The sequence below is a fragment of the Acyrthosiphon pisum genome, chromosome X (genome assembly GCF_005508785.2).
Source record: "Acyrthosiphon pisum isolate AL4f chromosome X, pea_aphid_22Mar2018_4r6ur, whole genome shotgun sequence".
NCBI classification, from domain to species: Eukaryota; Metazoa; Arthropoda; class Insecta; order Hemiptera; family Aphididae; genus Acyrthosiphon; species Acyrthosiphon pisum.
Genome location: NC_042493.1, coordinates 12,687,076 through 12,702,017, shown reverse-complemented (window position 1 = coordinate 12,702,017; position 14,942 = coordinate 12,687,076). Strand labels below are relative to the sequence as shown.

The window sequence follows — 14,942 nt, the reverse complement described above, 5'->3', positions numbered from 1 at the left end:
ATTTATTTTGTATACAACGAAAACTTCCTTAAAAGTTTTCTATAACAAATATCTTGTCATTATATTTAGTTTATATTCATAATTAATTCATTGTATTATATAAGAAGCTATATGTCTGAAATAAATATTAACTTGATTACCTTTATAGAATATGTGTTATATTTTACTATAGTTTTGTAATAGGAAAATACATAAAAGTAACCGTTACATTCTGATAGCATTTGACATATAGGTACCTGTATATTACCATCGTTCAGTACAGCGATGTATAAAAATATATGCGCTGATTTAATTTTTTCAGGAGTTCGAACAATTTTTTTTACTTAAGACCCCGTTGCATCAATACATATGCGAAATGTTTTTTTATCAACTTTAAATGCTTCCTTATAAATTATAATTTGCTGTGGGGTCCAATAATGTACCATAAATGGATCAGCACTTACCATATGTATCGACCCTGCATATGGCATTAAATGTTTTAATTGAACTATTGATTGTATTACATCCTTGTTTTCGATTCCTATTTTACAATCCATATATGTTTGTGTGGCTTTTCTTAAGACATCAGTGTTAGGTATACACATTTAGAGGCATTTTATCACCAAACTTACATTTTCTGTTCACCTCATCTCTTTGCCATATATAAGCATATGTGGTCTGCAACTGATGTCCTATCTTACTCCTTTTATAACTATTTAACTGTCTCTTTTTACTAAGGGAATGAACATTAGAATTTTCCGTGTTACTAGTATATATTTTCAATTTCAATGGTTCGTCTTCTAATGGTTTATTTTCCGAAACGCCTATAAAATCGGATTTACATTTGGGATCAACACACGTTCCTTTGACCGTCAAGAAATATTTTGAATTGTGACTTTCATAAATTTTGCACCTTTTAAATGCATAGCTACAGGGCAATTTATATTTATTCCAAAATTGATCAAAAATTAAATTTTTCCAAACACCTTGATTTAAAGTACTATAGCGTCATTTCTTATTACCCGATCCATATTCTACGCTCACCAGTTTCATTTTACGATATATGTTATATGGGATTTCTAACTCAAAAGTTTCTAAATTTTTTTTTTTTTTGTTTCTTCAGTGATGTCTGATTCGATCTCTTTATCAGAATAATTATCCGTATTCGATGTCACACAATCATCACTAAAATCATCATTCATTCCCAAAGATGAAATAGTTTTGTTATCAACATAACTCAGCCCGAGGTGATTCCTTAAATTGGTTAAGAGTGGATGTCGATTTTGAGAAACAGTTAATTAAATGCTTGATGGTTTCATAGAGTTATTAAATTTCTCAGAAATTTCAGACCAAATGTTACTATTATATAATAATTCTTTGTTATCAAATAATTTAAAGCCATAGTTGTATAAAACATTCTGTAATTCGGATGGATCAATTCGCGATTTTTTACCGGCTGATATCTGGAAATTTCGAATTTTAAACTTGTTATTTATTTATTTCAACATAATAACAGACATAATATTAATATCTTAAAAGAATTAGATGCTGGTGTGAGGGGCTCATGAAGACTTATCCTAAAAGATATTTATTAATATTATGTTATATATCTAGAATATTATTTACATCAATTTAATTTAAATAAAGGTACTTATAATTTGAATATATTAAAACATCATGGAAAATGCCATTTGAAATAATAAATTGATGTGTTAAGAATGTATGAAAGTGGTTTCAGAAAATATAAATTAATTTTAATTATGTCGGTTGTAAGTTTCCGGGAATTTTTACTATGTATTATTATTATGTTCCTAGTGCCCAACTAAAATGTACCAAACTTCAAAACCATTTAAAAAATAATTGTATCTTTTTTTTTATCTAGATAAAAAAGTATTTATCTTTATCTTTATCATTATCTAGATAAAAAAAATACTTATCTAATCCGAACACTGCTTGTAACTTACTATACAGCAGAGCGACATCCACTTACTCACCTTTTTTTTTTATATTAAAAAGCATCTACAGTTACTTAAATAGGAATCGAAGTGTTTAAATATAATTGTATATGTAATTCTTTACTATTTGTATGAGCTTCTGAAATTTATATTATTACAAACTTAGAAATTTATATTTACTTATCGGAATTTTTTTAATACAATTTAATATGCAATATATAATATTTGAAATGTTATAATATTTTAATTTTTTCTATAAATGTTGATAAAAATTGTTGTTCGATCAAAGGGCTTGAAAATGCATATTAAGGTACAAGATTTCACATAATTTGGTCAATTTTTTTTTATAAATGTTTGGATTTACAAAATGTAAAAACACCATACAAATTTGAAAACCTTTTTGTTGCTAAAAAAGTATGAACATCAAACTTTAATAACTGAAAATGTATTACAAAGTTCTATTAAACTGCTATTATAAAATATTTAAGCACAGTTTTTTTTATAGATATTTTAAAATAATTGGATATTAAAACGGAAAATAATTTTCAAAGTTACTTAATTTATTATTTACTATAGGCATAGTTAAAATTTTAAAACATTTTGATTAATTATAATCTATCATTACTATATAGCCAGGATCGGAGCCAGGATATTTTATTTGATTACTTTTATATTGTTAGTTTCTATTATCAATACAGTAATTTTGATGAGTTTTATAAAAATACTAACTTCAGACGCTTATTTAAAGAGTCATAGTTTCATTAGTCGTTACCATTGACAGAAATTTGGAGCTTTTGATAAAAAAAAAATGATTTGGTGTGTGTTTAAAATTTTTTTATTAACACTGTCTATTTAATTGTAGGTATTCTTTAAGTCCAACCTGAAACCTGTTAATTCAGGGTCATCGAGGATTAAAAGTATAAACTGCGAAGATAGTTTTATTGACTTTTTAAAGTTAAAGTTAAACCGGTTTTTATGGTGTTTCGGTAACTAAAACAGAGATGAGGTACAACAAAAAGATAATTATAAATTCATAAGCCCCTATTCGATTTGTATATTAATTTATAATATTTATATACTATTATTCCCCTTATTATATTAATTATACATCTCAAAATTGCTATTTAAAGAAATAATAATTAATATTGAGATAATATAGGTATTGGTATTTATACTTTATTATATAACAATAATTGTTCTTCGATAAAGAATCAACATGTTTACATTACTACATTGTCTGCAATCTGCATTAGTGTTTGGTACCTAATGTAAAAAAAAAGTTGAACAGTTTGATTTTTCTTTTTATTACAACTGATTAGGGTCTCACACGTTGCAGCGGTGGTAGTGGCGATAGCGGTAAAATGAGTCTGGACACACTTTACAGCCACCACAGCGGCACCTCAAACTTCCAAGACAAAATAATTTTACCTCCACCGCTGCAGAGTGTGGAGACTTTAAAGTTTAAATAGATATTTTTTTTTTAATAAAAAAATGAAGGTAACTCATATACATGTAATAGGCATATAGCTTAAAAATGTATATTATTTATAATTGTATAATATACTTTTTAAGCACCTAACGGTAGACGGTAGTGGTAAAATTCTTTTGTCATGGCGATGCGCGGCCACGGCCGTAGCGGTATTAGTAAAATGTAGATGTTGGCTGGCTAAATTTGCCACTACCACCACAGTATCCGTGGGGTCTTTATATAAAAATGATTTTAGTAACCAAACACAACATATAATTTTAAATATCTAACTACTTAATTTTAAAACGTACCTTCTTAGACGTTGTGTGTTTTAAGTACAAGTAATAGGTAACAAATATAAAATAAACTATGGTCTAATAAAAAAGTAATATAACTCTTGTCGTTAGCAATATGCACCACACGTCCACACCACACAATTGCACACGATGAATAATATTATCAACAAAATCATATTTTGTGACAACTGACAATACCAAAACATATTTTTTTTTTTAAATGGCCAATAAAATGATAACATTATTATATATGTGTATGTAATTTTATCTCCAATCACGATTTTCAATAAAAAAAAACAAAACAAGTGCGTATCGGTTATCGACGGTTTCACATAATATTCTATTTATGTAGATAAGAGAGACAATAAGAATACCCAAATTTAAATACAACGTTTAAGAGAACGTAACACACTCTCCGTTTTTCACACGTACGACATAGGAAATTTCCATCACCAGTTTTAATAGTATGCTCCGTTAGTTTTGATATTAAAAAGAATAGACCTATTATAAAAGTTTTAGGTTATAACATTATAATATGTGCTATCTCAGTCGGTTTTTTACGATATTTTAATTTTTAAGTAAATTATGAGTATTTTCAAATATTAATAATATTCATACTCACAATTAGTCACAACTAGATTGTGGATTTGTAGGTATGCTTTACTAGAAAGTAACTTGGAAAAAAAAAATTACCTACCTACACTTTTCTTAAAATTAAATCTTTTTATAAATATTAGGTAGGTACACATCTAATTGATTAGAATTTATATTTTGATTTTCTAATTTTTAATCAGGGGCTTTCTATTGATTTGACAACACTACCATAATATTTTACTATGAAACAAATAACCATAAGTTTGTACTTTTATTTTTATTTTTAATGTAATGATTATGATTTATATTATAATGCGATCATTTTTTTATTTTATGTATTACATTTTTAATAAAATATTAATTTAAGTATACTACAGTTTATTATGATGAGTAAAACAATTAATAACGGTTCCCCCTCAAAATATCCCCGCTAAAATTATTCCAGTTACAAATATCCCAATTAAAAATATCCTATAAGCAAAATATCCCCAGTAATATTATCCCTTAATACACACTGTAATAGATAATAGATACTAATACCTAATACTTAAATTAATTACTTTAATAACTATAATAACATACATATATTTATTTTTTTTTAATTAAATATACATAAAAAATACTTTTTTTTAAATGAAAAATTACACGCGACCAGGTATGCGTGGGAAAATAATAAATTACTGTAAAGGATCCGGTGTGACACTCCGACCAACCCAAGCACGCAGGTCCTTGCGACCTACTGATCCATAGGTAACTTCACCAACTTAACTACCGGTCTGGTGAGCTCCCCCATAGCGGTATTCAATTTGACTACTCGGACCACACCATCGTTACCAGGGGTCACATCTACAATGCGGCCCAATCGCCAAGTCATGGGTGGATTTTGATCGTTGACCACTACCATATCTCCACATTGCAAGTTGGGCACATCAACTGTCCACTTGGTTCGGACTTGAAGGGAGCTCAGCTACTCGGTGGACCACCGACGCCAAAAGAACTGGTGGCACTGGTGCAGTAGTTTCCACCTGTTGACTACCTTACTACAACCCTCGGGTATTGATACGTCTGGAACTGCCAGCAACGGCTGACCTATTAAGAAATGCCCCGGTGTCAAGTAGTCTAAGTCCATCGGGGATGATGACATCGGGATTAACGGCCGTGAGTTTAACACTGCTTCAATGCGGCACAGTACGGTGGTCATCTCTTCCCAACTGAAATTATGGACACCAACGAGTCGTGTCAAGAGGGTTTTAAATAACCGTACCGCAGCCTCCCACAAGCCACCGAAATGCGGTGCGCTTGGTGGATTAAAATGCCAGACGCAAGGAGCATGGGAGGTTACTGCGTGTCGGATAGTCGGGTCGTTAACTAAGGCGCGGAGGTATTTTGCGGCTCCCACGAAGTTCGTGCCACAATCGGAAAATATGTCCTGAGGCAAGCCTCGACGTGCAACGAATCGGTCAAAGGCTGCCAAGAATGCTCTGGTGGACAGCTCGGACACGACTTCCAGGTAGATGGCCTTAGTCGCCATGCACACGAACACCGCCACGTAAATTGTGTATTGTCGAGCCTTACGTAAACGACACTCACGCATGGACATTGGCCCAGCGTAGTCAATGCCTACCCGAGTGAATGGACGACACATTTGGACGCGAGAGCTTGGTAAGTCTGCCATCACGGGGTGGGGACTTTGGGCGAGGGTTCATTGACCAATGACGCGGTGGATTACCTCCCTCACCGATACTATCCAAAATTGTCGTGTGATCAATGACGTAATTACCCGAGGTCCTGAGTGACATGTTACCAGGTGCCAATGTCGCGCGATTAGTACCGATAAGTGAGACTCCTTAGCCAACAAGATAGGCTGTTTCTCGACACTGGTCAGATTAGAACGTGTCAAGCGGCCTCCGACACAGACAACGCTACGTGCATCAACGAAGGGCCTCAGACCAGCCAATGACCGTTGGGCAGGGAGGCCGCTCACTAAGTCTGCGTGGAGCTTAGACAACCAACAGGTTTGAGACTATTTGACCAAGACGATGAGCGATTCTCCAAGTTCCTCACGCGTCAGATAATCTGTTGTGTATGTCTGTTGTCGGGCTCGGCTTGCGAAGCGACGCATCCAGGCAACAACTCTGACCATGTTATGATATGATGAAAATCGGCTAAACCACTCGGCCTCCGGTTCAACTTGGACAGATACAGAGAGAACTTTCGTTTCCGGGAGCTGTTCAATAGGTATCACCGCGATCGACATATCCCAAGTGTCAACAGCGTCCTTCAGGAAGGCAGGACCCGACCAGTATACCAAGTGCTCGACCAAGTCTGAGGGCAACAAACCTCTGGAGGCACAATCCACCGGATTTTCGGCTGACCGTACGTAACCCCAATGGCAGGATGGTACTAATTGACGGACTAAATGCACTCGATTTGAGACAAATACCTTGAAACAAGTGTGAGGGTTGATCAACCATGAGAGCACTATCTGGGAGTCAGACCACGCAAAGATCCCGTCCACGCGGAGTCGATCACCAAAAACTGTGAGGAGTCGAGTCAACCAGCGGGCCAGAAGCACGGCCGCACATAGCTCTAATCTTGGGATGGTGCTGGTCTTCATGGGCACCGTCTTTGTTTTGGAACCGAGAAGATGCACTGTGACCAGTCCTGACAGTGACGTTATTCGCAAGTATGCTACCGCTGCATTCCCTCGTTCTGAGGCATCGCAAAATCCACATAGTTCTACGTTGGACTCACTAGTTGTCAATACAAAACGCGGAATCTCGATTTTTGATAGTACTGGGAGGTCATTAAGTAAGAGGTTCCAAGTTCGAACTAGGTCCTCTGGTAGAAGATCGTCCCATCCCTGTTCAGTTTTCCAGATTTGCTGCATGATATGTTTTGCATGAAAAATCACAGGCGCAAGGAACCCTATCGGGTCAAAGATTGTGGCAATGGTGGACAATACCGATCGTTTGGTGACAACCTTGGACACTGGGTGGACATCAAAACCAAAAATGTCCAGTTTGAGCACTTCTTTTATTTTTTTCTGGACAACCCTTATCCTTAGGGGTATGAAAAATAGATGTTAGCCGATTCTCATACCTACTGAATATGCACAAAAAATTTCATCAAAATCTGTCAAGCCATTTCGGAGGAGTATGGCAACGAAAAATGTGACACGAGAATTCTATATATTAGATATAAAAAAATAAAATAAATATAATAAAATATGTAATGAAAAACTTAAAATAAATAAAATATAATAATAATGGTAGTATGTAATAAAATATAAATAATCAACATTTATTAACAAAATTAAGAAAATATTTTATTTTAATATTATTATAAGAATTTAACGAAATAATTATGGATAGAATAAATAAGGATAATATTAGTTAAGTTTAAATGTATTAACAAATTTTGAATTAAAAGGGAAATCAAATTCTTTATCATGGACTTTGAGTTTTCCATGATGAACAAAACAAGTATGGTTTTGATATCTGAATCCATATCTAGCAGCTTGGACAAGTGTAAGATTCGGAAGCTTGAAGGGAGGCCGCTACTCTTGCCACTTCACGAATAAGTAAGAGAAATGAAAGTTCGTGAATTACTGTTGGCTAAGAGAGAGATCATGCGAATTTTCAAATGTAAGGAGCTGAACCCGGACAACGTGTCTAATGTAGCCGGATAAAAGTTTGAATTCAAAATTAAATAATTTAACACCTGATTTTATAGAGAATTATATTTTGAAAGGAAGAAATGTATGTAATTATTAATTATTATTATACACATTGACCGCATGACAAACATTTTTTTTATCATATCATTTTGTGAGAGTGAGGGGTTGGGGGATAAAAATGATTTTTTGTGGGGATAATAATCTCTGATAGTTACGTCAATTCATATTACTACTATAATATTTAATAGTAACACATTGAAGAACGGAAGAAATAATGCATTTTTTGGTGACTTTTAAGTTTTCTATTGTATTTACTTTATTCGTACCTGTACTGATCGTAATGAAATATTACGAATAAATGAACACTTGATGTCTTTCCCGTATAATAATATTATATTTATTTATTATTTACTTCCCAACTTTATTTGTAGTTTCCGTTTAAAAGAGATATTAAAATGAGTAAATATATTGTAAGTATATTAAAAAGTTATTTTGCTTTCAGGACAATCTTTAATTTTGGATTGTAATCGTAAGTATTTTGTTTATTGAATAATGTATAATCAATCCATTATAATATACAGAAATTCTAAGATTATAATTTATTTATTTGTTATTAGTTGCAAATACATATTACATATTAATATTATTTAGCTGCTATATTATGTGAATAAAATGTAATGAATTAGAAACAAAATAAGGGAAAAACATGGGGGGTTTTAATAAGTATTATAGAAAGCTATAAGATATTAATTAGTTCATAAGTTTGTTTCTATTCCACTACTGTATTATTATTGTATTTATGTAAAAAGTGTATCCTTAGATCATATACAATGAATAGAGTCATACGAACAGTTTGTGAAGCCAACATAACTGCGGGACCTCAGTTATATGCGCATGCACGTGGTCTCTTATCATTCTTGTTTGGTGCAAAGTGCTGCAGACGCGCAGTTAAGATAAACAGTCACGCAAGCGCAGATGTCACAGGTCCTATAGTTCCTATAGTTATGTAAAATATTATGTTGGCTTCAACTCATTTTATACTCGTAATATGCTATGACTCCATGAATTGTATAATATTATATTATCATATTATCATATAATGATCTAAGCGTGAAACAATTATTGATCCGAGAATGATTCCGTCCGAATAATCCAAGTGATCCAAAGAGTGCCCGCAAAGTATCCATAGAGTATGTGAAAAGAGACGTGGCATGACCAGAGGAAAAACGAGTATTCTGAGAGTGTAAGTGTTGAGTACCTATATAAAGAGTAGTGAAGTTTGTCATCCACACTCTGTTGCGAAATATCTGCATTGTCTTGTGTTTTCTATCATATAATATTTTTATGTCGTACCTATGTGTGTAATTGGACGATTATTGTATTATATTATTCGTGGATGATCGAGATGCAATTGTTATTGCATCAAATTAATCGTGGTGTACATATCAATTGTTATTTTATGATGTTTCTAGATGATCAGGGTGTAATTATTGTATAAGAATTGTGTCTGGTAAAAGCCAACACTCCAAAACTAAGTACCTATGTGGTTAATGAATTTGATCATCTAAGGTTCATGACCTTTATTAGCTGGCAGCCATCTATTAGATATATGCGCGCCATAGTAACATCAAATGTATAATTATAAAAAATATGATTGTGAATAAGAAGAAACTTGTTTTTTTATTTTATTTTCAGATATTAAAACGCTTTGGGATAAAACTCTTTCAATAGGAACTGACACATACAGACTTAAATTTCATAACAAATTATTAAGCACATATCAGGTAAATATAATAATTTATATTATTAATAAGCCTATTCATTATAAATGTGTATACATATGTATTGTTCATGTTACGTGATGTAATCAGGAATCAATTAACTTTTGCGCTGGATTTTTCGGGATATAAATTGTCTTTATTTAGTTAATGTAATTTATAATAATATGATTATCGAACGCGAATACTTCGTGGAGGTCTCTCCAACCATCTCAGTTATATTATAACACAAAATTCACATTCATGTCTTGATACATTTCAAGTATCTAGTTATTACATCGTTACGTCAGGTTCTGTGTCCTACAAATTACATACATATAATAGTACTGTTTTTTCTTATAAAACAGTCTGTAAATGATTATTATAGGTATTTATAAGATATATGAAATAATATTAATGTGTCCAACTTATTACCTAACATTTTAGTTCTAATATAAGTTATGTAGGTACGTACTGTGTATAGTGTACACTCATATTTAAATGTTTGTAAAACAATTATTTTAAGGATAAACAAGAGACGCTATCAATGGAAGATTGTATGGTGTTTATTGAATCATATTATCATGCAGCAAGTGTCTATTTTTTTTGGAGAAGCTATAAAACTGCACTATATAAGATAAGAGATGGTAAATGTTATAATTAATATATATTTATAAAAATGCATGATTGAAAATATAATGTAGAAGAGAGAACATTTTTATTTTTAATTAGTATGGTATTATTGATGCAAATTAATCAAAATGAGGTAATTTATGTTTAACTGAAGATATAATTAATCTTTCTTTAATAGTTGATGATTGTATATCATGTAACATTAAGTTGACGAATATGTACCTACGTCACGTCATGTAGTTTATTTCAATAATAGAAAAAAAGTGGGTAAGTGGAATCGCTCTGCTGTACAGTAGGTTACAAATGGGCCACTGTAATAGATGGTATTACATTTGAATTCAATGATATAAAATAAAACGTAAAGAACCTTGTGTTACATTTTCATGGTTTTTCACCCAACAAATAAAATGTTATTAACACTCACAGAAAAAAAAATTAAAAAATTGGAAACTGAAAATGTCCGAAAACAGTTCAAAACAAATCAAAATATTTTAAACTGTTATCGTGTTTAGAAAATGCGATTAACAAGCAGTGAAAATATCATGTATCTAGAGTCATTTTAGTGTTACACTAAAAACAAAAATACATTTTGTCGAAAACTTATTTCGTGTAAAAATTCCCGTTTTTCGTTAATTATTATTTTGTTTTTCCCGGCGCTTTTGAAAACTATTCAGAATTTTAAATATTAAAATACCGATGCAACAACTGGAATCACTTTCCCATCAAACAAGATATTTTTAAAGAAAAATCGAAGCAGTTTTACTGCCTCAAACGGCAATGACAGACAAAAAAAAAAACACACATCATTGAAAAATCAATACATTCATCCTTCCACTCAGAATCTAAAATCCATTTTATCTCTATAGTTGATTGCATTTTTTATATAATATATTGCACAGGAGATAATGGTGATACCATTTACCTAAGGAAGAATATTGTTATATCTCAGGTTCTAAGAGTACTAAGATTCTAAATGTTATGCTATTACAATAAATTGATGCATAAACATAAAACATATTGACTGCATTATGTCGATGTGGTAGATTATACAACATAAGCTTATGTTTTGTACATAAATATGTTTTTAGGCTGAGTAAAGATATTTTTATTTTCTAACTGATTTTGCGTAACGCTTTTTTCATCACTATAGAAACTAATAAAATGTAAAAATTACCTAATTTCCACTTGGTACTATATTAGGGTGACCATACGTCACGTTTAAAACGGGATTGTCCCTTTTTGGATTACCATGTCCCGTTGTCCCGACAAACATCAAACGGGACGCTTTTTGTTCCGTTTTAGAATATGATAGTTTTAATCGCGTTATCTCCAAATTATTATATTCAATATTGTTGTTTGTAAAAAAAAAAAAAAAAATAATGAATTCAACACAAAACAATATAATATAGAACTATGGTTAGAAAGATGGTGTGGTATCTACACAAGGTTAAAAAATAAAAATATATTTATCAACAATTTTTGGAAGGTTATAGAATATTCTCTAGCAATACCAGGAACTAATGCAGCAAAAGAGAGAATATTTTTTTATCACAAACGTGTTATGGACAAACGAAAAAAATCTGTTTCTTCCTGGTCGCTTTTCTTCAGCTAACTTTTGCTCCAACTACGAGACACCTGCTATAGACTATAGTGAATTAACTTAAACAGTACTTATAATAAATTAATATTTGTTTACATAATAAAATATTTATTAATATTTATATTATTTAACGTTGATATTCTAAAATAAAATAAAATTAGTGATTTTATCATGACCATCTATGATTTGGGACGTGACTTTTATCGTAAGGTCTTAAAATCCCTACATCTGTAGAAAATGTACAAATAGTAATTTAACGTTAATAAGCATTTATTATTATTGTTTATGCAAGCTGCACTACCCTTGACAAAATATTATCGGAAATAAACGCCGCGACGATCGTTGGACTTCACCGAGGCTGATACTCAGGCCGCCGTCCACCTATCGTCGTCTCAGCGCCGCCGGTCAAACAGTTGTATGCTCATCTTTGTTATATAATAAATAGTACTTTTCGCCACTTAAATTACCATCCGTCCCACTGCACGACGTCTATCCACGTCACCTGTATTTTCGCTGGATAATCCGTGGCGCGTTCGGTATGCATTGCACCGTTGCCTCAAGACCAAGGTTGTATTAGGGGCCTCAGGTTAAAGTCCTACATTTTCTAAATTTCTATAACGTTGTATTATAAAATGAACACATTTTATATTTTAAGATGTTACTGACAAGTGACAACCATTGACGGTTTGGATTTTAGATACCTAATACTATTTAGTATTTATCATTTTATTGTTTGTTTTACATATTTATTTGTATACACATTAATTAGTATGCATCGTATACTATTTTCTTATAATTGTACTATTTATTTAATCTCATATAGGCTCGCGCAGTCACACTAGTGCAGTATCTTGCTGGACAAATTAATAATATAACCATGGTTATATTTATTTATTGTTTAATATAAACGGATTATGATTTACAGACATGCCTTAGTGCAGTGTTATTGGTTTTGGATAATATGTTATTTTGTACTTTAGTCAGTTTTATATTTTGTGTATCTACTCTATTCTATTAATTTTTCATTCGCTTATTAAAAATATAAATGAGGTAACTAATATAATATACCTACAGTGGCAAATCCAGGGAGCTGGGGGGCAGGGGCCTCTTCAACAGACTCCTATTTTTACTGTGTTAAGTGTGTAATGTTATGCATTATAATTAATTACACAATCTATGTATCTATTTTGAAAACCATTGGTAAGGTTATTGAAATGAAAACAAAAAAACAATTGCATATTATATTATATTATTATTATTGTATTTATGGCTTAGAAGTATTTTTTTAAGAGCCCCCGCCCCAAAATTAAAGCCTGGATCCACCACTGTTTACCTACCTACACTATATTTTATTGAAAAAAAAACATGTCTAACAGACAATTTGAAAGTGGTGCATCTAAAGGCGGAGAAAAATATTCAAAACAATGAATTAAAAAGATATAAAGGATTGATGAATAATTTTGTATTAAACTCAGGTAATTGAACCTGATTCATATTTGTGTCCTTTCATTTTAGGACAATTATCATATATATACAGCTTTTATCATATGAATGATATTTATTCTTAATTAATATTATACTAGTATAGAAGCATACATTAATGATTAATACATCATATTATCTAAGCATGGAATAATAAGTATGAGAACAGTGAGTGAATGTATAATTTCATAATATTATTTACCTATTAAGTTATGGTATTTAAATATTGTGTTTTTTAGTTTGTTTAATATATCAACATGATAACACGTATCAAATAAATAGATAAGTGTTATGTCGAACAAATATTTTTGTAAGGGGCCTCCAATTGGTAGTTGCACCCTCGCCTACTGAGACTTAGATCGGCATTGCAGTGCTGTGCCATCGCCAACGTCTCGTTGGGTTGGTTTAATGGCAAGTTACGGCCGAGTGTGTTGTCGCCTGATTTATCCCAGAATTTACTCACTGCTCGCATATTTGTACGAAGTGATACATCCGTTGTGTTGTTTTTACTAAACGTCTCATCAGAGACGTGTTGCAAGTGTTGCATGTGTATATACTATATTACAAGGAATATATGCATATATATGCATAATGTATACCTATGTATAATGTATAATATTATGTATATTGAATAACCCCATAGCCCATATGGTTCGTCCTTATTAGTCATTTTCATTTAAGTATATAAATATTATATATTACAGTATTATGAATCTTATGATCTAAGTCTAAGTCTATATATTGATTATTACTGTGAAATAATTAATTTGCGTTTGATTTATAACACCCAAATATACTCGTAATGGAAATATTTGTCTTACTGTTTATTAATATTGTAGTGCATAATATTGTTTATATATTATCTATGTATACAATTATATAGTTACATTAAAAAAAAAATCTTTGATTATTCTATTAAAAATATGATTTGTGTTTTCAGGTATAAAATTTGGTCATTCTGTTCATAAACAGCTGTTCAAAGATGATAGTATAAATAAATATATTAAAGATTTAAATTCGTGGTTATGGCTGTGTGAGTCATTGAAACAAGACATATTAATATATACTAATCCTGAGACAACTCTTGAACATAATAGCGATGTATCAACAATAAAATTAAACTCCAATGCATCAGTATTAATTTATCGGAAATATTTTTTAGACGATGTATGTATCATCGACTAATACAATATCAATTAAAAATACCTTTACACAAATGGAACAAAATATCTGTTATCATAATATTATTGTTTTTAAATTTGTAACCAATATGTTATTCGATATTTATGTGGGAGCATCTAAAAACTAAACACTTATGGTATCGACTCTAAAAATATTGGTAGGTATAAGGTATAGTTTTTGTATACACATTATTGGTTTATTGTACATAAAAAAAAAACACTGTTTTTAATCTCCAGATTATCAATGAATCAAACATAGGATCATAGTTCATAGGAGCTAGCAGTGGTATTAATTCAATTTAATATTATAAATTATAT

At 31.3% G+C, this 14,942-nt stretch overlaps 1 protein-coding gene across 2 annotated transcripts in view; it reads left to right on the top strand.

The window, feature by feature from the left end:
• LOC100570038 overlaps positions 1-14,942 on the top strand; it is a 40,787-nt gene that overhangs the window by 5,263 nt on the left and 20,582 nt on the right. For both annotated transcript variants that reach the window (XM_029485951.1, XM_016803116.2), the window contains exons 2-5: positions 8,474-8,500; positions 9,667-9,755; positions 10,255-10,375; positions 14,384-14,610. In XM_029485951.1, the coding sequence (XP_029341811.1) occupies positions 8,474-8,500; positions 9,667-9,755; positions 10,255-10,375; positions 14,384-14,610 (464 nt within the window). The remainder of the gene's footprint in view (positions 1-8,473; positions 8,501-9,666; positions 9,756-10,254; positions 10,376-14,383; positions 14,611-14,942) is intronic.